The 25352-nt window shown below is 48.2% G+C and overlaps 1 protein-coding gene across 1 annotated transcript in view; it reads left to right on the top strand.

Moving 5' to 3' along the window:
- The first annotated feature begins 1 nt into the window (after window position 1).
- The window catches only part of TMF1 (TATA element modulatory factor 1), a 79208-nt gene continuing 53857 nt past the window's right edge, over window positions 2-25352 (top strand). Inside the window, exons 1-2 of the mRNA XM_063940939.1 lie at window positions 2-309; window positions 7916-9126. Of these exons, the coding sequence (XP_063797009.1) occupies window positions 168-309; window positions 7916-9126 (1353 nt within the window). The 5' untranslated portion in view covers window positions 2-167. The remainder of the gene's footprint in view (window positions 310-7915; window positions 9127-25352) is intronic.

Genomic DNA, 25352 nt, shown 5'->3' with positions numbered 1-25352 from the left:
GCGTCGCGGCCTGATGACGTCACGTCAGGGTTTGTTTACTGCTACGTGTTCGGGAAGTGGCTGAGGATCCGCTGCGGCAGCGGTGTAACGGGTCCCCGGGCACGGAGGTGGCGGAGGCCGCGGTGGTTCGGGTTCCCGGCCAGGGTAGCGGCGGAGGCCCCGGCACTATGAGCTGGTTCAACGCCTCACACCTCTCCAGCTTCGCCAAGCAGGCGCTGTCCCAGGCCCAGAAATCCATAGACCGGGTGCTGGACATCAAGGAGGACGAGACGGCCTGGGCAGACTCTATCATCACCAATTATGAGGATGGTATGAATGGGCCAGGCTGCGGCCCCGTGTCATAAGTGTGTACTTCTGTGTGTCAGTGTGCCCCTGGCTGCTGTACAATCAGTGTGTGTCAGTGTGCCCCTGGTTCATGTACAATCAGCGTGTCAGTGTTCTCCTGGTTCCTGTACAGTCAGTGTGTCAGTGTTCTCCTGGTTCCTGTACAGTCAGTGTGTCAGTGTTCTCCTGGTTCCTGTACAGTCAGTGTTCTCCTGGTTCCTGTACAGTCAGTGTTCTCCTGGTTCCAGGTACAATCAGTGTGTCAGTGTGCCCCTGGTTCCAGGTACAATCAGTGTGCCCCTGGTTCCAGGTACAATCAGTGTGTCAGTGTGCCCCTGGTTCGTGTACAATGTGTCAGTGTTCTCCTGGTTCCTGTACAGTCAGTGTGTCAGTGTGTCCCTGGTTCGTGTACAATGTGTCAGTGTTCTCCTGGTTCTTGTACAATCAGTGTGTGTGTGTGTGTCTTCAATCTCCGTGTATCACGGTGTTCCTGTGCAGTCTTTGTGTGTGTGTCAGTAGTCTTATGCTCCCTTAGAGCAGTGAGAAATAGTGTGCACTGTATCCTTAAACGTTAACTGTATGGCTAGCATTATAGCACTCCATGGTACTTCGTATGCTTTCTAGAGATGTGCACTTGAAATGTTTCGGGTTTTGTGTTTTGGTTTTGGGTTCGGTTCCGCGGCCGTGTTTTGGGTTCGACCGCGTTTTGGCAAAACCTAACCGAATTTTTTTTGTCGGATTCGGGTGTGTTTTGGATTCGGGTGTTTTTTTCCAAAAAACCTAAAAAACAGCTTAAATCATAGAATTTGGGGGTCATTTTGATCCCAAAGTATTATTAACCTCAAAAACCATAATTTCCACTCATTTTCAGTCTATTCTGAATACCTCACACCTCACAATATTATTTTTAGTCCTAAAATTTGCACCGAGGTCGCTGGATGACTAAGCTAAGCGACCCTAGTGGCCGACACAAACACCTGGCCCATCTAGGAGTGTCACTGCAGTGTCACGCAGGATGTCCCTTCCAAAAAACCCTCCCCAAACAGCACATGACGCAAAGAAAAAAAGAGGCGCAATGAGGTAGCTGTGTGAGTAAGATAAGCGACCCTAGTGGCCGACACAAACACCGGGCCCATCTAGGAGTGGCACTGCAGTGTCACGCAGGATGTCCCTTCCAAAAAACCCTCCCCAAACAGCACATGACGCAAAGAAAAAAAGAGGCGCAATGAGGTAGCTGTGTGAGTAAGATAAGCGACCCTAGTGGCCGACACAAACACCGGGCCCATCTAGGAGTGGCACTGCAGTGTCACGCAGGATGTCCCTTCCAAAAAACCCTCCCCAAACAGCACATGACGCAAAGAAAAAAAGAGGCGCAATGAGGTAGCTGTGTGAGTAAGATAAGCGACCCTAGTGGCCGACCCAAACACCGGGCCCATCTAGGAGTGGCACTGCAGTGTCACGCAGGATGTCCCTTCCAAAAAACCCTCCCCAAACAGCACATGACGCAAAGAAAAAAAGAGGCGCAATGAGGTAGCTGTGTGAGTAGGATAAGCGACCCTAGTGGCCGACACAAACACCGGGCCCATCTAGGAGTGGCACTGCAGTGTCACGCAGGATGTCCCTTCCAAAAAACCCTCCCCAAACAGCACATGACGCAAAGAAAAAAAGAGGCGCAATGAGGTAGCTGTGTGAGTAAGATAAGCGACCCTAGTGGCCGACACAAACACCGGGCCCATCTAGGAGTGGCACTGCAGTGTCACGCAGGATGTCCCTTCCAAAAAAACCTCCCCAAACAGCACATGACGCAAAGAAAAAAAGAGGCGCAATGAGGTAGCTGTGTGAGTAAGATAAGCGACCCTAGTGGCCGACACAAACACCGGGCCCATCTAGGAGTGGCACTGCAGTGTCACGCAGGATGTCCCTTCCAAAAAAACCTCCCCAAACAGCACATGACGCAAAGAAAAAAAGAGGCGCAATGAGGTAGCTGTGTGAGTAAGATAAGCGACCCTAGTGGCCGACACAAACACCGGGTCCATCTAGGAGTGGCACTGCAGTGTCACGCAGGATGGCCCTTCCAAAAAACCCTCCCCAAACAGCACATGACGCAAAGAAAAATTAAAGAAAAAAGAAGTGCAAGATGGAATTGTCCTTGGGCCCTCCCACCCACCCTTATGTTGTATAAACAGGACATGCACACTTTAACCAACCCATCATTTCAGTGACAGGGTCTGCCACACGACTGTGACTGATATGACGGGTTGGTTTGGACCCCCACCAAAAAAGAAGCAATTAATCTCTCCTTGCACAAACTGGCTCTACAGAGGCAAGATGTCCACCTCATCATCATCCTCCGATATATCACCGTGTACATCCCCCTCCTCACAGATTATCAATTCGTCCCCACTGGAATCCACCATCTCAGCTCCCTGTGTACTTTGTGGAAGCAATTGCTGCTGGTCAATGTCTCCGCGGAGGAATTGATTATAATTCATTTTAATGAACATCATCTTCTCCACATTTTCTGGATGTAACCTCGTACGCCGATTGCTGACAAGGTGAGCGGCGGCACTAAACACTCTTTCGGAGTACACACTTGTGGGAGGGCAACTTAGGTAGAATAAAGCCAGTTTGTGCAAGGGCCTCCAAATTGCCTCTTTTTCCTGCCAGTATAAGTACGGACTGTGTGACGTGCCTACTTGGATGCGGTCACTCATATAATCCTCCACCATTCTTTCAATGTTGAGAGAATCATATGCAGTGACAGTAGACGACATGTCCGTAATCGTTGTCAGGTCCTTCAGTCCGGACCAGATGTCAGCATCAGCAGTCGCTCCAGACTGCCCTGCATCACCGCCAGCGGGTGGGCTCGGAATTCTGAGCCTTTTCCTCGCACCCCCAGTTGCGGGAGAATGTGGAGGAGATGTTGACAGGTCGCGTTCCGCTTGACTTGACAATTTTCTCACCAGCAGGTCTTTCAACCCCAGCAGACTTGTGTCTGCCGGAAAGAGAGGTCCAAGGTAGGCTTTAAATCTAGGATCGAGCACGGTGGCCAAAATGTAGTGCTCTGATTTCAACAGATTGACCACCCGTGAATCCTTGTTAAGCGAATTAAGGGCTCCATCCACAAGTCCCACATGCCTAGCGGAATCACTCCGTGTTAGCTCCTCCTTCAATGTCTCCAGCTTCTTCTGCAAAAGCCTGATGAGGGGAATGACCTGACTCAGGCTGGCAGTGTCTGAACTGACTTCACGTGTGGCAAGTTCAAAGGGCATCAGAACCTTGCACAACGTTGAAATCATTCTCCACTGCGCTTGAGACAGGTGCATTCCACCTCCTATATCGTGCTCAATTGTATAGGCTTGAATGGCCTTTTGCTGCTCCTCCAACCTCTGAAGCATATAGAGGGTTGAATTCCACCTCGTTACCACTTCTTGCTTCAGATGATGGCAGGGCAGGTTCAGTAGTTTTTGGTGGTGCTCCAGTCTTCTGTACGTGGTGCCTGTACGCCGAAAGTGTCCCGCAATTCTTCTGGCCACCGACAGCATCTCTTGCACGCCCCTGTCGTTTTTAAAAAAAATCTGCACCACCAAATTCAAGGTATGTGCAAAACATGGGACGTGCTGGAATTTGCCCATATTTAATGCACACACAATATTGCTGGCGTTATCCGATGCCACAAATCCACAGGAGAGTCCAATTGGGGTAAGCCATTCCGCGATGATCTTCCTCAGTTGCCGTAAGAGGTTTTCAGCTGTGTGCGTATTCTGGAAAGCGGTGAAACAAAGCGTAGCCTGCCTAGGAAAGAGTTGGCGTTTGCGAGATGCTGCTACTGGTGCCGCCGCTGCTGTTCTTGCGGCGGGAGTCCATACATCTACCCAGTGGGCTGTCACAGTCATATAGTCCTGACCCTGCCCTGCTCCACTTGTCCACATGTCCGTGGTTAAGTGGACATTGGGTACAACTGCATTTTTTAGGACACTGGTGAGTCTTTTTCTGACGTCCGTGTACATTCTCGGTATCGCCTGCCTAGAGAAGTGGAACCTAGATGGTATTTAGTAACGGGGGCACACTGCCTCAATAAATTGTCTAGTTCCCTGTGAACTAACGGCGGATACCGGACGCACGTCTAACACCAACATAGTTGTCAAGGCCTCAGTTATCCGCTTTGCAGCAGGATGACTGCTGTGATATTTCATCTTCCTCGCAAAGGACTGTTGAACAGTCAATTGCTTACTGGAAGTAGTACAAGTGAGCTTACGACTTCCCCTCTGGGATGACCATCGACTCCCAGCAGCAACAACAGCAGCGCCAGCAGCAGTAGGCGTTACACGCAAGGATGCATCGGAGGAATCCCAGGCAGGAGAGGAATCATCAGAATTGCCAGTGACATGGCCTGCAGGACTATTGGCATTCCTGGGGAAGGAGGAAATTGACACTGAGGGAGTTGGTGGGGTGGTTTGCGTGAGCTTGGTTACAAGAGGAAGGGATTTACTGGTCAGTGGACTGCTTCCGCTGTCGCCCAAAGTTTTTGAACTTGTCACTGACTTATTATGAATGCGCTGCAGGTGACGTATAAGGGAGGATGTTCCGAGGTGGTTAACGTCCTTACCCCTACTTATTACAGCTTGACAAAGGCAACACACGGCTTGACACCTGTTGTCCGCATTTCTGTTGAAATAGTTCCACACCGAAGAGCTGATTTTTTTGGTATTTTCACCAGGCATGTCAGTGGCCATATTCCTCCCACGGACAACAGGTGTCTCCCCGGGTGCCTGACTTAAACAAACCACCTCACCATCAGAATCCTCCTGGTCAATTTCCTCCCCAGCGCCAGCATCACCCATATCCTCCTCATCCTGGTGTACTTCAACACTGACATCTTCAATCTGACTATCAGGAACTGGACTGCGGGTGCTCCTTCCAGCACTTGCAGGGGGCGTGCAAATGGTGGAAGGCGCATGCTCTTCACGTCCAGTTTTGGGAAGGTCAGGCATCGCAACCGACACAATTGGACTCTCCTTGTGGATTTGGGATTTCGAAGAACGCACAGTTCTTTGCGGTGCTACTGCTTTTGCCAGCTTGAGTCTTTTTATTTTTCTAGCGAGAGGCTGAGTGCTTCCATCCTCATGTGAAGCTGAACCACTAGCCATGAACATAGGCCAGGGCCTCAGCCGTTCCTTGCCACTCCGTGTGGTAAATGGCATATTGGCAAGTTTACGCTTCTCTGACGACAATTTTATTTTAGGTTTTGGAGTCCTTTTTTAACTGATATTTGGTGTATTGGATTTGACATGCTCTGTTCTATGCCATTGGGCATCGGCCTTGGCAGACGACGTTGCTGGCATTTCATCGTCTCGGCCATGACTAGTGGCAGCAGCTTCAGCACGAGGTGGAAGTGGATCTTGATCTTTCCCTAATTTTGGAACCTCAATATTTTTGTTCTCCATATTTTAATAGGCACAACTAAAAGGCACCTCAGGTAAACAATGGAGATGGATGGATACTAGTATACAATTATGGATGGACTGCCGAGTGCCGACACAGAGGTAGGTACAGCCGTGGACTACCGTACTGTGTCTGCTGCTAATATAGACTGGATGATAATGAGATGTAGTATGTATAAAGAAGAAAGGAAAAAAAAAAACCACGGGTAGGTGGTATACAATTATGGATGGAGTGCCGACACAGAGGTAGCTACAGCCGTGGACTACCGTACTGTGTCTGCTGCTAATATAGACTGGTTGATAATGAGATGTAGTATGTATAAAGAAGAAAGAAAAAAAAAACCACGGGTAGGTGGTATACAATTATGGATGGACTGCCGAGTGCCGACACAGAGGTAGCTACAGCCGTGGACTACCGTACTGTGTCTGCTGCTAATATAGACTGGATGATAATGAGATGTAGTATGTATAAAGAAGAAAGAAAAAAAAAACCACGGGTAGGTGGTATACAATTATGGATGGACTGCCGAGTGCCGACACAGAGGTAGCTACAGCCGTGGACTACCGTACTGTGTCTGCTGCTAATATAGACTGGTTGATAATGAGATGTAGTATGTATAAAGAAGAAAGGAAAAAAAAAACCACGGGTAGGTGGTGGTATACAATTATGGATGGACTGCCGAGTGCCGACACAGAGGTAGCTACAGCCGTGGACTACCGTACTGTACTGTGTCTGCTGCTAATATAGACTGGATGATAATGAGATGTAGTATGTATGTATAAAGAAGAAAGAAAAAATTAACCACGGGTAGGTGGTATACAATTATGGATGGACTGCCGAGTGCCGACACAGAGGTAGCTACAGCCGTGGACTACCGTACTGTACTGTGTCTGCTGCTAATATAGACTGGATGATAATGAGATGTAGTATGTATGTATAAAGAAGAAAGAAAAAATTAACCACGGGTAGGTGGTATACAATTATGGATGGACTGCCGAGTGCCGACACAGAGGTAGCTACAGCCGTGAACTACCGTACTGTGTCTGCTGCTAGCATAGACTGGATGATAAATAATGATATAAAAAATATATATATATCACTACTGCAGCCGGACAGGTATATATTATATAATGATGGACCTGCTGGACACTGTCTGTCAGCAGAATGAGTTTTTTATAGAATAAAAAAACACCACACAAGTCACACGACGAGTGTTTAACTTTTTCAGGCAGACAATCACAATATACTATACTGGTGGTCAGTGTGGTCAGGTCACTGGTCAGTGGTCAGTCACACTGGCAGTGGCACTCTGGCAGCAAAAGTGTGCACTGTTTAATATGTACTCCTGGCTCCTGCTATAACTGCTCCCCAGTCTCCCCCACAATTAAGCTGTGTGAGCACAGTCAGATATTATACATAGATGATGCAGCACACTGGGCTGAGCACAGATATGGTATGTGACTGAGTCACTGTGTATCGTTTTTTTCAGGCAGAGAACAAGAACAGAACGGATTATTAAATAATAATAAATTATAAAACTGCACTGGTGGTCAGGTCACTGGTCATCAGTCACTAGTATAACTCCTCCTAAGCTCCAGTAAGTAAATGAAGTGTCTCACTCTCACTCTCCTATCTATTTTCTAAACGGAGAGGACGCCAGCCACGTCCTCTCCCTATCAATCTCAATGCACGTGTGAAAATGGCAGCGATGCGCGGCTCCTTATATAGAATCCGAGCCTCGCGATAGAATCCGAGCCTCGCGAGAATCCGACAGCGTGATGATGACGTTCGGGCGCGCTCGGGTTAACCGAGCAAGGCGGGAAGATCCGAGTTGCTCGGACCCGTGTAAAAAAACATGAAGTTCGGGCGGGTTCGGATTCAGAGGAACCGAACCCGCTCATCTCTACTAATTACTTCCATGTGACAGTAGGTCAGTGAAAGACCTTTGATTGAAGGGTTTTTATTATTCCTTCAAGGAGACTTAAAAGTGCATAGTCTTTTGTAGAACAAGGAAGTACATATATTTTAGTAAAAGTAAGTCGTAGAATACTTTGATGCTTGTGTGTTGGGTTTTGTATGGTCTTGTTTTTCTTTCTTTAACATCCATTTAACAGTCAGTCTAAACTTATTTGTCTTTTATTTGTAGGCAGTGGTTCGTCAATTAAAGGAAGCTGGGAAAACTCAAACTGGGGAGGAAATTCAGAAGAGAATCAGGACAATGTGGCATTAACTCCAACGGCCATCACCAAACCTGTTAGACGAACCGTGGTGGATGAATCAGAAAATTTCTTCAGTGTCTTCCTCTCTCCTTCTGAGGTTAAACCTGTAATAGTTAGTTCTGTGGTGTCCAAGCCCCCTGCCAAATCTCAAAGACCCAAAGAAGAAGTAAAGCAAACAGCACCCAAGCCTGTACTGGAAGTTAAGCATGAAGATGGCTCTGGAAATAACTTGGGGGAAAGTGAGGCACAAGCCAGTCCAACCCAGGGTTTGGGACAAACAGATTTCTGTAGTGAGAACTTTCTCTTGGACAAGCCAGAGGTTTCTACAGAGCATAAAGGTGATGAGAGGAGCAATCGGAACCCTGGTTATTGTTCTCAGGATCTAAAAGTTGATTTAGAACCAAAGCCGGAAGAGGAACCCACCACCGATTCTTCTCCATCAGTTCCAGCTGACGGTAAGGACAGTGTACTAGACCTCAAAGACCAAAAACTTGAGGATCGGCAGAGTAATACACCATCACCTCCAATCAGCACTTTCTCCTCTGGCACGTCTACAACTAGTGACATTGAAGTACTTGACCATGAGAGCGTAATAAGTGAGAGCTCGGTCAGCTCCAGACAAGAGGCGACCGATTCCAAGGGAAACCTCAATTTAATGCAAAACTCCTTTCAACTATTATCCCCCTCCGTAGAATATGGCCGATTGGATGAATTTCCTAAGCTCACAGAGAGCTGCTCTTCCTCCGATGCCTTTGAAAGGATAGACTCTTTCAGCGTACAATCTCTGGACAGCCGCAGCGTGAGCGAAATAAATTCAGATGACGAGCTGCCGGGGAGGGGGTGCACGCTGGTTGATATCGCGGTCAGCACTTCCAGCCCAAGCCTCGATGTTACTGACTCCACAGAGAGCAAGACAGATGATGAAGTAAATGAAACGCTGCTTGCACGCTCCTGCGATGATATAGAGATGGAGGAGAGTGCTAGGAGCGCCACACCTGTGAATTCAGAGCAGCCGGATCTCCTGGTCGCTGCACATCAGACGCAGGAGCCGGTGGCAGCCAGCCAGGAAGTGCCGGCGGAGCAGCAGGAAACGGACTCTGAGCCAAAGGTTATCTTCACAGCGGAGGATATGCAAAAGGTAATAAAACAAAATCTAAAGGGCTGTTTACAGGCTGCATTGTTTGCTGGGTTTAACACTTCAGTGTAAGAAATGATACAGTCGTGTGAAAAACGTTACAACCGTTTGTGTTTTTACTTATCAAGATTTCGTCTGGCTCAATTCAATTCGAGGCCTCTTATCGTAGCAGCAAATTTGTTAGCAAATGGCCAAAACCGCGTGCACTGCAGGAGGGCAGATATAACATGTGCAGAGAGAGTTATATTTGGGTGGGTTATTCTGTTTCTGTGCAGGGTGAATACTGTCTGCTTTATTTTTACACTGCAAATTAGATTTCCGTTTGAACACACCCCACCCGAATCTAACTCTCTCTGAACATGTTATATCTGTCGTCGTCCCCCCCCCCCCTCCCCCCTGCAGTGCACATGGTTTTGCCCATTAGAGAACATCTTTGCTGCTGCGATCAGATCTGAATTAGGCCCTCAGTGCGGTTCGAATAGCACTCCCGGCGCTATTCAATTCAGCATGCTGTCGGAGAAGGACGGTTTTCGCTGACTAAGAAATCTTTTGTCAAATTTATGTTCACACCCCTCCAGGGGTGCAAGAAGAAACCCTCTCGTCAGGCGTCACATCGCACTGTATTGCATAGCATTGGGGCCTAACTCAATCCGCACTTGATTGAATCGAGCCCATTTGGTGCTCACCGGATCCTAAAATATGATCACTCGAATCTTGTTACATCTGACTAAAGATTTTAGTGTGATGTTATTTATCAATAGAAAGTAGGCCAACATGAAGAAGTCATAGATGAAAATGTTAGTTCACCTTCTGATTTAGTTGTTTGTAGAACAATGCCAATAGGTGGCCCTAGGGCCACATGCAGCCCTCCAAGTCCTCACTTGCGACCCACAGCTCCTTTTTGATTTCGTGTCAGACTTGTTATAGCCTGTAACGCTTGTTTAAAATCCCAGCTGGTATGTTATTACTGACACTTGGTCAGATGTATTGTTTTAACTTTAACTCGAAAAACACTGTAATAAAAGTGGCTCCAGAGTGTATCTCTCACCAGAGAAGAGGATCTCACCGCCGTTAAGGAGCCGCAGCTCAAGGTGCATTTGGTGATCCTTCCTTCTGATGAAACCGCTTGTTCCTGATAGCGGAGAATTGCGTTAAGGACTATATGGGTATTGAGCAGGACGCTGAATCGAGGACAAAAAGGCCACATTGAAGTTCCCTGACACACTGCTCTCACAGACAGGTCCGAGAGGGGTGCTCACCTCTCCGTCTGAATCGCGGATCCCAGGGTGATGCCCCTGCATGTGAGTGTGTGCTAAATTGCGTTAACCTAACAGTTAAATACACACGTGGATCACCAAATGCATCTTGAGCTTCAGCTTTTTTAACGGCGGTGAGATCCTCTTCTCCAGTGAGAGATACACTCTGGAGTCAGTTGCACTACACTGTGTCTTTGAGATAATATATTTAAGGAACTGTTAACCTGTGGCTTTTAATTAAGCTGGCCAGCTGGAGAATCACTTCTTTATTATTCCTCCTTCATCATCAGCGGGACTGCATCTATATACCCATCAATATTGAATATACCTACCAAGCTTGGTGTTTTTATTCTGTATTCATTAAATGTGATTTTTATTTAGTTTATCAAGCTGTATTTGTGCTCTCCTTCCTCTATTAGTTTTTAGTTTTATTTCTGGTAATTAGAGATGGTAGGCCAAAGCTGAAATCAAATGTCAACTTATTTTTCACTGTGACAGCTAACCTGTGTCACCTTAACCCAGCGTCTCCTTCTCTCTCGCTACATGAAGAATGACTCCTCTCGCATACAATCTGCACCTGTAGGCATTGAGCAATACATGTATTTTTCATGTTTGGCTGGATGTTTGCACCTTTCTTTAAGAATTATTACCTTATGGTTACTGATGTGAAATAATGCAACCAGTTCATAAAGGGCAGGGTAATTCAGTCAGCTGACAATTATCTCTGAACAAAGTAGGTCAGCCCGACATACCTGCTTAGTTATTTACTTTTTAGCCTAGAGATCTATCCCCGATGTTGCTGATTATGTGCTGTGTTACTTATGTGCAGCACTTAGTGATACACTCGGTCCTACTGTGATTAGTGCCCTTTCTCTTACGTCCTAGAGGATACTGGGGTTCCATATAGTACCATGGGGTATAGACTGGTCCACTAGAAGCCATGGGCACTTAAAGAATTTTATAGTGTGGGCTGGCTCCTCTTTCTATGCCCCTCTTACCAGACTCCGTTTAGAAAATATGCCCGGAAGAGCCAGTCACACTTATGGAAGCTCCTGAGGAGTTTACTGCGTTTATATTATATGTTTCTATTATTTTCAGGCAGAGCTGGATGGCACCAGCCTGTCTGCTTCATGGGACTAGGGGTGGGGTAACCTTGAAGTATTAATGGTCCCGTTCCCCGCTGACAGGACACTGAGTTCCTGAGGGAACTATTCGCAAGCCCCCCACGGCAAGCGTACATTCCCGCAGCACGCCGCCACCCCTAACAGAGCCAGAAGAAAGAAGAGTGGTAAGTACTAAGCCAGCGTCCTGGTTAGCGTGTTGCCGGCCATTATGGCGGCATAAGGGTACGGAGATGCACGGCTTCTGTCCGGGGCGGAATGCGTCTCCAGACACAGTACACAGCTGCGTCTCAGTACACTGTACACTGTACCCACACTGGCAAAAACAGCATTAAAACAGTTTTCTCTCCATTTTAAGCACCAGATTACCTCATCGAGTATAAAAAAGCGGGAAGACCGCGCGCCTTTGAAGGCGCCTTCACTATGAGCGGATACAGCAGCTCACCAGCGCCATTTTCCCTCTGCATTGGACACAGACGCTGACTGACAGGGACGCGCAGCTCCTTCGGAGAGACTCCAGATAACCTCAGCGGTACCAGGGGTCATATCATAGGGGGAGCGATTATTAGTGTACTAAGTCCCCTATCGGTACTTAGTCTGCGCCCCCTGCTAAGCTTGGCATTAGCGATAAGGGTGCGGTGGGGGCTGGCTCCAAATAACTCTGTGTCTCCCTGAAGGGCTCTTTGTGGGTTAATTGTGCTTAACCTTTTCCTGTGTGTGTGTGTTGTCACATTTACATTATATCAGACAAAGAGTGTGTTTCTTGTACAGCGGAGTGTTCCTCTTCACCAGGGGGCTCAATACTGGATACTCAGGGCAGTGCACCTTCGCAGAATAGCGGGGCTGAACCGGAGTGGGTTAATTCCATTAAAGGAATGATCTCCAATATTTAGAAGAAATTATGCCGCAATGAGAAAGAGGCGCATCACTTAAGACAGACTGTGGATGAGCTTATGAATAGAGACTCATTCCCCAAACCACTGTCTCAATCTCCTCCCATTTGTCTGCAAAAACGATCTCTGGCCCATATCCTGCAGACTGACTCTTGACGGGTCAGACATGGAGCATGGCAAGGTGGATTTGGAGGAGGGGGGTGGGGGATGCTACTCTGTCATAGGGATTAGAGGCTATCAGAGATGTTCTGCAAATTCCTGATAAGGTGTCAGGGGAGTGTAAGGAATCTTATTTTAATGTAAAAAAGAGGTCCTCACTTTTCCTGTGTCCAAGGAATTGAATACCCTGTTTGAAGAACCGTGAGTTAATCCTGATAAGAAATTTCAAATCCCTCAAATATTTTGCTCTCCCCTTTTTCCTTTTCCTCTGGAGGATAGGAAAAAATGGGAAAATCCACCGATAGTGGACGCATCAGTTTCTAGGCTGTCATGGGAAATTGTATTGTCTGTTCCTGGTGCAGCCTCTGTAAAAGACACATCTGATCGTAAAATTGAGACTACACAACTGCTGGGGTGGCCCAGAGACCCACTATTGCATGTGCGTGGATCACAAAAGCCATTGCTAAATGGTCAGGTAACCTAATTAAGGGGTTAGAATCCTTGTCTAGGGGAGAGGTTATTTTACTCCTGCAGCATATACAGGACTCTGCGAACATTATGTTGGAAGCCATAAAAGAGAGAGGCTTGCTTAATGCATGCACCACCGCTATGGCAGTGTCAGCACGCAGGGGCTTGTGGCTACGCCAGTGGACTGCTGATGCGGACTCCAGTAAAGGCATGGAAGGCCTACCATTCACAGGAGAGGCCTTGTTAGGAGATGAACTAGACAAATGGATCTCCAAAGCTATGGCGGGTAAGTCTACGTATCTTCCTTCCGCAACTCCCCCAGCCAGAAAAGCTTATTCAGCTTAAAATTTACAGTCCTTTCGGACTGCCACATTTAAGGGCAAATCCAGAGTTGCATCTACGGCCTCCAGAGGCGCAAGAGGTAAACCATGCAAACCAGGAACTGCAGGCGCTCGGGAACAGAGCTCTGGCTCTGCTTCCTCAAAGCTTTCAGCATGACGGTGGACCGCGATACCTGGATGGCTGTCAGGTGGGAGCCTGACTGAAAATTTTCAGTCACATCTGGACAACATCATGCCAGGATCCCTGGGTCATAGATCTTGCTTCCCAGGGATACAGACTGGAGTTTCAGGAGCTCCCACCTCACAGATTCTTCAAATCAGGCTTACCAGTTTCACAAGAGGCAAGTATAACCTTACAGCATGCCATTGAACAGCTGGTACAGACTCAGGTCATTGTTCCAGTTCCACCTCATCTACAAAACAAGGTATATTATTCCAACTTGTTTGTAGTACCAAAACCGGACGGTTCAGTAAGGCCGATTTTGAATCTAAAATCGTTGAATCTGTACTTACGAGTGTTCAAATTCAAGATGAAGTCTCTGAGAGCGGTGATCTCAGGTCTGGAGGAAGGGGTCCCTGTATATCAAGGATGCGTACCTTCACATTCCGATCTGGCCTCCTCATCAGGCTTATCTACCGTTTGCACTGCAGGACTGTCACTACCAGTTCCAGGCCCTGCCATTTGGTCTCTCCATGGCGCTGAGGGTATTCACCAAAGTGATGGCAGAGATGATGTTTCTACTCTGCAAACAGGGAGTGAATATAATTCCGTACCTGGACGATCTTCTGATAATGGCACTGTCCTGGGAGAGGTTGCTGGATAGCATTGGTCTCTCAACCAAATTTCTCCAGGATCACGGGTGAATTCTGAACCTTCCGAAATCTCACCTAGAGCCAATACGGAGGCTTCCATTCCTGGGAATGATACTGGACACGGAGTCGCAGAAAGTGTTCCTTCCGTTGGAAAAAGCATTGGTAATCCAGTCGATGGTTCGGGATGTCCTGAGGTCAACCCGGATATCGGTGCATCTATGCATTCGCCTTCTGGGGAAAATGATAGCCTCTTACGAGGCGCTTCAATACGGAAGGTTTCACGCATGACCCTTCCAGCTCGATCTGTTGGACAAATGGTCCTGATTGCATCTTCACATGCACCAAAGGATCCGTCGCCAAAAAACAGGATTTCTCTAACGTCCTAGTGGATGCTGGGACTCCGTCAGGACCATGGGGAATAGCGGGCTCCGCAGGAGACAGGGCACATCTAAATAAAGCTTTTAGGATCACATGGTGCGTACTGGCTCCTCCCCCTATGACCCTCCTCCAAGCCTCAGTTAGGTTTTTGTGCCCGTCCGAGAAGGGTGCAATCTAGGTGGCTCTCCTAAAGAGCTGCTTAGACAAAGTTTTTTTTTTTAGGTTTAAATCTCAGTGAATCCTGCTGGCAACAGGATCACTGCATCGAGGGACTTAGGGGAGAGATTTCCAACTCACCTGCGTGCAGGATGGATTGGAGTCTTAGGCTACTGGACACTTAGCTCCAGAGGGAGTCGGAACACAGGTCATCCTGGGGTTCGTCCCGGAGCCGCGCCGCCGACCCCCCTTACAGACGCTGAAGATCGGAGGTCCGGAAAGCAGGCGGCAGAAGACTCCTCAGTCTTCATGAAGGTAGCGCACAGCACTGCAGCTGTGCGCCATTGTTGCTACACGTCTCACTGATTCAGTCACGGAGGGTGCAGGGCGCTGCTGGGGGCGCCCTGGGCAGCAATATTAAATACCTTTAGTGGCGAAAAATACATCACATATAGCCATTAAGGCTATATGTATGTATTTAACCCAGGCCAGTTTTCTTAAAACCCGGGAGAAAAGCCCGCTGAAAAAGGGGCGGAGCTTATTCTCCTCAGCACTCAGCGCCATTTTCCTGCTCAGCTCCGCTGGTGAGGAAGGCTCCCAGGATTCTCCCCTGCACTGCACTACAGAAACAGGGTAACAAATAGAAGGGGGGCATAATTTGGCGATATTGATATATTAAAAGCGCCTATATCAAAAACAACACCTTCTAGGGTTGTTTATATACATTTATAGCGCTTTTGGTGTGTGCTGGCAAACTCTCCCTCTGTCTCCCCAAAGGGCTAAGAGGGTCCTGTCTTCGATTAGAGCATTCCCTGTGTGGCTGCTGTGTGTCGGTACGTGTGTGTCGACATGTATGAGGACGATGTTGGTGTGGAGGCAGAGCAATTGCCGGTAATGGTGATGTCACCCCCTAGGGAGTCGACACCGGAATGGATGGCTTTAGTTATGGAATTACGTGATAATGTTAGCACATTACAAAAGTCAGTTGACGAAATGAGACGGCCGGAAAACCAGTTAGTACCGGCTCAGGCGTCTCAGACATCGTCAGGGGCTGTAAAACGTCCCTTACCTCAGTCAGTCGACATGGGTACCGACACAGATGAATCTAGTGTCGACGGTGAAGAAACAAACGTATTTTCCAATAGGGCCACACGTTATATGATCACGGCAATGAAGGAGGCTTTGCAGATCTCTGATACTGCTGGTACCTCAAAAAGGGGTATTATGTGGGGGGTAAAAAAAAAAAAAACTACCTGTAGCTTTTCCAGAATCAGAGGAATTGAATGACGTGTGTGATGAAGCGTGGGTTAACCCAGATAGAAAACTGCTAATTTCCAAGAAGTTATTGGCATTATACCCTTTCCCACCAGAGGTTAGGGCGCGCTGGGAAACACCCCCTAGGGTGGATAAGGCGCTCACACGTTTATCAAAGCAAGTGGCGTTGCCGTCTCCTGATACGGCCGCCCTCAAGGATCCAGCAGATAGGAGGCTGGAAACTACACTGAAGAGTATATACACACATACTGGTGTTATACTGCGACCGGCAATAGCCTCAGCCTGGATGTGCAGTGCTGGGGTAGTGTGGTTGGATTCCCTGACTGAAAATATTGATACCCTGGATAGGGACAGTATTTTATTGACTCTAGAGCAATTAAAGGATGCGTTTCTTTATATGCGAGATGCTCAGAGGGATATTTGTACTCTAGCATCAAGGGTAAGCGCGATGTCCATATCTGCCAGAAGAAGTTTATGGACGCGACAGTGGTCAGGTGATGCGGATTCCAAAAGGCATATGGAAGTATTGCCATATAAAGGAGAGGAATTATTTGGGGTCGGTCTTTCGGACCTGGTGGCCACGGCAACTGCCGGCAAATCCACTTTTTTACCTCAGACCCCCTCCCAACAGAAAAAGACACCGTCTTTTCAGCCGCAGTCCTTTCGCTCCTATAAAAACAAGCGACCAAAAGGACAGTCTTATCTGCCGCGAAGCAGAGGAAAGGGTAAGAGAGGGCAGCAAGCAGCCCCTGCCCAGGACCAGAAGCCCGCCCCGGGTTCTACAAAGCCATCAGCATGACGCTCGGGCTTTACAAGCGGACTCAGGAGCGGTGGGGGGTCGACTCAAGATTTTCAGCAATCAGTGGGCTCGCTCACAAGTGGACCCGTGGATCCTGCAGATAATATCTCAGGGTTACATGTTGGAGTTCGAAAGGTCTCCCCCTCGCCGGTTCCTAAAGTCTGCTTTACCAACGTCTCCCTCAGAAAGGACGTCGGTATTGGAAGCCATTCACAAGCTGTATTCTCAGCAGGTGATAGTCAAGGTACCCCTCCTACAACAGGGAAAGGGGTATTATTCCACACTATTTGTGGTACCGAAGCCAGACGGTTCGGTAAGACCTATTCTAAACCTGAAATCCTTTAACCTGTACATACAAAAATTCAAGTTCAAGATGGAGTCACTCAGAGCAGTGATAGCGAATCTGGAGGAAGGGGACTTCATGGTGTCCCTGGACATAAAAGATGCTTATCTGCATGTCCCAATTTACCCCTCACACCAAGGGTATCTCAGGTTCGTGATACAAGACTGTCATTATCAGTTTCAAACGCTGCCGTTTGGTTTGTCCACGGCTCCTCGGGTCTTTACCAAGGTAATGACCGAAATGATGGTTCTTCTACGAAGAAAAGGCGTATTAATTATCCCTTACTTGGACGATCTCCTGATAAGGGCAAAGTCCAGAGAACAGCTGGAAGTCGGTGTAGCACTAACCCAGGTAGTGCTTCAGCAACACGGGTGGATTCTGAATCTTCCAAAATCTCAATTGACCCCGACAACACGTCTGCTGTTCCTGGGAATGATTCTGGACACGGTTCAGAAAAAGGTGTTTCTCCCGGAGGAGAAAGCAAGGGAGTTATCCGAACTTGTCAGGAACCTCCTAAAACCAGGAACTGTGTCAGTACATCAATGCACAAGAGTCCTGGGAAAGATGGTGGCTTCTTACGAAGCAAATTCCATTTGGCAGATTCCATGCACGAACATTTCAGTGGGATCTGCTGGACAAATGGTCCGGATCGCATCTGCACATGCATCAGCGGATAACACTGTCACCAAGAACAAGGTTGTCTCTCCTGTGGTGGTTGCAGAGTGCCCATCTGTTAGAGGGCCGCAGATTCGGCATACAGGACTGGGTCCTGGTGACTACGGATGCCAGCCTACGAGGCTGGGGAGCAGTCACACAGGGAAGGAACTTCCAGGGCGTGTGGTCAAACCTGGAGACGTCCCTTCACATAAATATACTGGAGCTAAGAGCGATCTACAATGCTCTAAGCCTGGCAAAACCGCTGCTTCAGGGTCAGCCGGTGTTGATCCAGTCGGACAACATCACGGCAGTCGCCCACGTAAACCGACAAGGCGGCACGAGAAGCAGAAGAGCAATGACAGAAGCGGCAAGGATTCTGCGCTGGGCGGAAAATCATGTCATAGCACTGTCAGCAGTGTTCATCCCGGGAGTGGACAACTGGGAAGCAGATTTCCTCAGCAGACACGACCTTCACCCGGGAGAGTGGGGACTCCATCCAGAAGTCTTCCACATGATTGTGAACCGTTGGGAAAAACCAAAGGTGGACATGATGGCGTCTCGCCTCAACAAAAAATTGGACAGATATTGCGCCAGGTCAAGAGACCCTCAGGCAATAGCTGTGGACGCTCTGGTAACACCGTGGGTGTACCAGTCAGTGTATGTGTTCCCTCCTCTGCCTCTCATACCAAAGGTACTGAGAATTATACGGAAAAGGGGAGTAAGAACAATACTAGTGGCTCCGGACTGGCCAAGAAGAACTTGGTATCCGGAACTTCAAGAGATGCTCACGGAGGATCCGTGGCCTCTACCTCTAAGAAGGGATCTGCTTCAGCAGGGACCTTGTATGTTCCAAGACTTACCGCGTCTGCGTTTGACGGCATGGCGGTTGAACGCCGGATTCTAAAAGAAAAGGGCATTCCAGAGGAAGTTATTCCTACCTTGATGAAGGCTAGGAAGGAAGTGACTGTACAACATTATCACCGCATTTGGCGAAAATATGTTGCGTGGTGTGAGGCCAAAAAGGCCCCAACGGAAGAATTTCAATTGGGTCGATTCTTACATTTCCTGCAAGCAGGATTGTCTATGGGCCTAAAATTAGGGTCCATTAAAGTTCAAATTTCGGCCTTATCAATCTTCTTCCAGAAGGAATTGGCGTCAGTTCCTGAAGTACAAACTTTTGTCAAAGGTGTACTACATATACAACCCCCAATGGTGCCTCCAGTGGCACCGTGGGATTTGAACGTAGTTTTGAATTTTCTCAAATCTCATTGGTTTGAGCCTCTAAAATCGGTAGATTTAAAATACCTTACATGGAAGGTAACCATGTTATTGGCCCTGGCTTCAGCCAGGAGAGTTTCAGAGTTGGCGGCTTTATCGTACAAAAGCCCATATCTGATTTTCCATTCGGACAGGGCAGAACTGCGGACACGTCCTCATTTTCTCCCTAAGGTGGTTTCGGCTTTTCACTTGAACCAGCCTATTGTGGTGCCTGCGGCTACTAGCGACTTGGAGGACTCCAAGTTACTGGACGTTGTCAGAGCATTAAAAATATATATTTCAAGGACAGCTGAAGTCAGAAAATCTGACTCGTTGTTTATATTGTATGCACCCAACAAGATGGGTGCTCCTGCGTCTAAACAGACGATTGCACGTTGGATCTGTAGCACAATCCAATTTGCACATTCTGTGGCAGGCCTGCCACAGCCTAAATCTGTAAAGGCCCACTCCACAAGGAAAGTGGGCTCATCTTGGGCGGCTGCCCGAGGGGTCTCGGCATTACAACTTTGCCGAGCAGCTACGTGGTCAGGGGAGAACACGTTTGTAAAATTTTAAAAATTTGATACTCTGGCTAAGGAGGACCTGGAGTTCTCTCATTCGGTGCTGCAGAGTCATCCGCACTCTCCCGCCCGTTTGGGAGCTTTGGTATAATCCCCATGGTCCTGACGGAGTCCCAGCATCCACTAGGACGTTAGAGAAAATAAGAATTTACTTACCGATAATTCTATTTCTCATAGTCCGTAGTGGATGCTGGGCGCCCATCCCAAGTGCGGATTGTCTGCAATGTTTGTACATAGTTATTGTTACAAAAATCGGGTTATTACTATTGTTGTGAGCCATCTTTTCAGAGGCTACTTCATTTGTTGTTATCATACTGTTAACTGGGTTCAGATCACAAGTTGTACGGTGTGATTGGTGTGGCTGGTATGAGTCTTACCCGGGATTCAAGATCCTTCCTTATTGTGTACGCTCGTCCGGGCACAGTACCTAACTGAGGCTTGGAGGAGGGTCATAGGGGGAGGAGCCAGTACGCACCATGTGATCCTAAAAGCTTTATTTAGATGTGCCCTGTCTCCTGCGGAGCCCGCTATTCCCCATGGTCCTGACGGAGTCCCAGCATCCACTACGGACTATGAGAAATAGAATTATCGGTAAGTAAATTCTTATTTTCCCTTCTGTGGTAGTTACAGTGACCTCGTCGAATGGGTCGGAAGTTCGGAATTCAGGATTGGATTCTGTTAACCACGGCCGCAAGCTTTAGAGGTTGGGGAGCAGTTACCCAGGGGTGCAGTTTCATGGAAGATGGTCAAGTCAGGAAGTCATCCTTCCAATCAACATTCTGGAACTCAGGGCCATATACAATGCCCTTCTGCAGGCCTCATATCTTCAAGATCGGGCCATTCAGGTCCAGTCGGACAATGTGATAGGGGTGACGTACATAAACCGACAAGGCGGAACGAAAAGCAGAGCAGCAATGTCAGAGGTGTCAAGAATTCTACTCTGGGCATGAAAAAAATGCTGTGGCGTTGTCAGCGGTCTTCATACCGGGAGTAGACAACTGGGAAGCAGACTTCCTCAGCAGACACGACCTGCATCTGGGGGAGTAGGGCCTTCTCCCGGAAGTGTTCAGTTGCTTGACAAGTCGATGGGGATATCCACAAATCGACATGATGGTCTCTCGTCTCAACAAAAAGTTCAAGCGGTATTGTTCCAGGTCGAGAGACCCACAGGCAGTGACGGTAGACACTCTGACGACTCCATGGATCTGTCAGATGGTGTACGTGTTTCCTTTACTTCCTCTGATTCCAAGAATTCTGAAAAGAATAAAAAGGGAAAAAGTTCAAGCAATTCTCATTGCTCCGGACTGGCCAAGAACTGTCTGGTTCGCGGACCTTCTTGAGATGCTCATAGAGGATCCGTGGCCTCTAGCTCTTTGCGAGGATATTCTGCAACCGGGCCCGTTTGTTTATCAGGACTTACCGCAGCTACGTTTGACGGCGTGGAAGTTGAATGGCTGATTCTAGCCAGAAGAGGGATCCCTAACACAGTTATCCTGACTATGATCCAAGCCAGGAAGGGGGTAACGTCTAAACATTACCACTATATTGGGAAGAAATACGTCTCTTGGTGTGAGAGCAGATATTATTCTGCAGTGTAATTTCATCTGGGACGTTTCCTGCTTTTCTGCAGGCAAGTGTGGATGTGGGCCTACGTCTGGGCTTCATAAAAGTCCAGATTTCGGCCATGTCCATTTTCTTTCAAAAGCAATTAGCTTCTCTCTCTGAGGTCCAGATGTTCTTGGAAGGTGTTCTGCACATCCAACCTCCCTTTGTGCCTCCCACGGCACCTTGGGTACTCAATTTGGTACTGTAGTTCCTCCAATCGGAGTGGTTTGAACCGTTACACGAGGTGGACATAAAATATCTTGCACGGAAGACCATCACACTGTTGGCCTTGGCTTCAGAAAGACGCGTGTCGGAGCTGGGGGCTTTGTCTCACAAAAGCCCCTATTTAATTTTCCATGAGGACAGAGCTGAATTCAGAACTCGTCAGCAATTTCTTCCTAAAGTGGTGTCTGCGTTTCACATCAACCAACCTATTGTGGTTCCGGTTGTCACCAACACCTCTGCTACTTCATTGGATGTTGTGAGGGCTTTGAAGGTGTACGTAAAGAGGACAGCCCGTCACAGGAAATTCGACTCTGTTCGTTCTCTATGATCCCAATAAAGGTGGTCATTCTGAGTTGTTCGCTCGTTAATTTTCTTCGCATCGCAGCGATTTTCCGCTATTTGCGCATGCGCAATGTTCGCACTGCGCCAAGTAAATTTGCTATGAAGATTGGTATTTTACTCACGGCATTACGAGGTCTTTTCTTCGTTCTGGAGATCGGAGTGTGATTGACAGGAAGTGGGTGTTTCTGTGCGGAAACTGGCCGTTTTATGGGAGTGTTTGAAAAAACGCTATCGTTTCTGGGAAAAACGCGGGAGTGGCTGGAGAAACGGAGGAGTGATTGGGCGAACGCTGGGTGTGTTTGTGACGTCAAACCAGGAACGACAAGCACTGAACTGATCGCACTGGAAGAGTAAGTCTCGAGCTACTCAGAAACTGCACAGAGAAGTCTTTTCGCAATATTGCGAATCTTTCGTTCGCAATTTTGATAAGCTAAGATTCACTCCCAGAGGGCGGCGGCTTAGCATGTGCAATGCTGCTAAAAGTAGCAAGCAAGCGAACAACTCGGAATGAGGGCCAAAATTGGGTGTCTTGCTTCAAAGCAGACAATTGCACGCTGGATCAGGCTCACTATCCAGCATGCTTATTCCACGGCAGGTTTGCCGTTTCCAAAATCTGTACAGGCCCACTCTACTAGGTCGGTGGGTTCTTCCTGGGCGGCTGCCTGGGGTGTCTCGGCTTTACAGCTCTGCCGAGCAGCTACTTGGTCTGATTCGAACACGTTTTACAAGTTCGATACTTTGACCTCTGTGGACCTTCGGTTTGGTCAATCGGTTTTGCAGGAACCTCAGCTATCTCCCACCCGGTTTGGGAGCTTTGGTACATCCCCATGGTACTAAATGGAACCCCGGTATCCTCTAGGACGTAAGAGAAAATAGGTTTTTAATTACCTACCGGTAAATCCTTTTCTCGTAGTCCGTAGAGGATACTGGGCGCCCACCCGGTGCTTCGTTCTTCCTGCACTGTCACTTGGTTAAGTATTGTTGGTTCAGCTGTTGCTGTTCCTATTTACAGTTGGGTTAGCATAGCTTTCCTTTGGTTTGTGTGTGCTGGTTTGGAATCTCACCGCTATCCTTTGTATTCTTTCAAAGTATGTCCTTCTCCTCGGGCACAGTTTCCTAGACTGAGTCTGGTAGGAGGGGCATAGAGGGAGGAGCCAGCCCACACTATCAAATTCTTAAAGTGCCCATTGCTCCTAGTGGACCCGTCTATACCCCATGGTACTAAATAGAACTCCAGTATCATCTACGGACTACGAGAAAAGGATTTACCAGTAGGTAATTAAAATCCCATTTCTCTAACGTCCTAAGTGGATGCTGGGACTCCGTAAGGACCATGGGGAATAGCGGCTCCGCAGGAGACAGGGCACAAAATAAAAGCTTGAGTATCAGGTGGTGTGCACTGGCTCCTCCCCCTATGACCCTCCTCCAAGCCAGTTAGATTTTTGTGCCCGGCCGAGAAGGGTGCAATCTAGGTGGCTCTCCTGAGCTGCTTAGAATAAAAGTTTAGTTAGGTTTTTTTATTTTCAGTGAGTCCTGCTGGCAACAGGCTCACTGCACCGTGGGACTAAGGGGAGAAGAAGCGAACTCACCTGAGTGCAGAGTGGATTGGGCTTCTTAGGCTACTGGACGTTAGCTCCAGAGGGACGATCACAGGTTCAGCCTGGATGGGTCACCGGAGCCGCGCCGCCGTCCCCCTTACAGAGCCAGAAGAGACGAAGAGGTCCGGTGAAATCGGCGGCAGAAGACATCCTGTCTTCAAGACTAAGGTAGCGCACAGCACCGCAGCTGTGCGCCATTGCTCTCAGCACACTTCACACTCCGGTCACTGAGGGTGCAGGGCGCTGGGGGGGGAGCGCCCTGAGACGCAATATAACTTAAATACCTTAGCTGGCTAAAGGAATACATCACATATAGCTCCAGGGCTATATGGATGTATTTTTCCCCCTGCCATTTTACACAGAAAAAGCGGGAGATGAGGACGTCGTGAAGGGGCGGGGCCTATCTCCTCAGCACACTGGCGCCATTTTTCCCTCACAGCTCCGCTGGAAGGACGGCTCCCTGACTCTCCCCTGCAGTCCTGCTTCTGATTCAGGGTAAAAAAGAGAAAGGGGGGCATTTTGGCAGCAGATAATAACAAAACAGCAGCTAGAAGGGATTAACACTTATATAAGGTTATCCCTGTATATATATAGCGCTGGGTGTGTGCTGGCAGACTCTCCCTCTGTCTCTCCAAAGGGCTAAGTGGGGTCCTGTCCTCTATCAGAGCATTCCCGGTGTGTGTGCTGTGTGTCGGTACGCGTGTGTCGACATGTATGAGGAGGAAAATGAGGTGGAGGCGGAGCAGTTGCCTGTGTTAGTGATGTCACCCCCTAGGGAGTCGACACCTGACTGGATGATTGTGTTTAAGCAATTAAGTGATAATGTCAGCAATTTGCAAAAAAACTGTTGACGACATGAGAAAGCCGGCAAATCAATTAGTGCCTGTTCAGGCGTCTCAGACACCCTCAGGGGCCCTAAAACGGCCGCTACCTCAGTGGGTCGACACGGATCCAGATACAGATACTGAGTCTAGTGTCGACGGTGACGAGACAAACGTAATGTCCAATAGGGCCACACGTTACATGATCACGGCAATGAAAGAGGCATTGAACCTTTCTGACACTACAAGTACCACAAAGGCGGGTATTATGTGGGGTGTGAAAAAACTGCCAATAGTTTTTCCTGAGTCTGATGAAATAAATGAGGTGTGTGATAAAGCGTGGGTTTCCCCCGATAAAAAACAGCTAATTTCTAATAAATTATTAGCACTATACCCTTTCCCGCCAGAGGTTAGGGCGCGGTGGGAAACACCCCCTAGGGTAGATAAGGCGCTCACACGTTTATCTAAACAAGTAGCGTTACCGTCCCCTGATACGGCCACCCTCAAAGAACCAGCTGATAGGAGGCTGGAAAATATCCTGAAAAGTATATACACACACATACTGGTGTTATACTGCGACCAGCAATCGCATCAGCCTGGATGTGCAGTGCTGGAGTCGCATGGGCGGATTCCCTGACTGAGAATATTGATACCCTGGATAGGGACAATATTTTGTTAACTATAGAACATTTAAAGGATGCATTGCTATATATGCGTGATGCGCAGAGGGATATTTGTACCCTGGCATCAAGAGTAAGCGCAATGTCCATCTCTGCCAGAAGAGCATTATGGACCCGACAGTGGTCAGGGGACGCAGATTCCAAACGGCACATGGAAGTATTGCCGTATAAGGGGGAGGAGTTATTTGGGGCTGGTCTAACAGACCTGGTGGCCACGGCAACGGCTGGAAAATCCACCTTTTTACCCCAGGTTACTTCACATCAGCAGAAAAAGACACAGTCTTTTCAAACTCAGTCCTTTCGTTCCCATAAGTACAAGCGAGCAAAAGGCCACTCCTTTCTGCCCAGGGGCAGAGGAAGAGGAAAAAGACTGCACCATGCAGCCGCTTCCCAGGAGCAGAAGCCCTCCCCTGCTTCTGCCAAGTCTTCAGCATGACGCTGGGGCTTTACAAGCAGACTCA

Source organism: Pseudophryne corroboree, chromosome 9 (genome assembly GCF_028390025.1).
Source record: "Pseudophryne corroboree isolate aPseCor3 chromosome 9, aPseCor3.hap2, whole genome shotgun sequence".
Lineage (NCBI taxonomy): Eukaryota > Metazoa > Chordata > Amphibia > Anura > Myobatrachidae > Pseudophryne > Pseudophryne corroboree.
The sequence above is the reverse complement of the archived record's forward strand: the minus strand, read 5'-3'. Positions and strand labels throughout refer to the sequence as shown.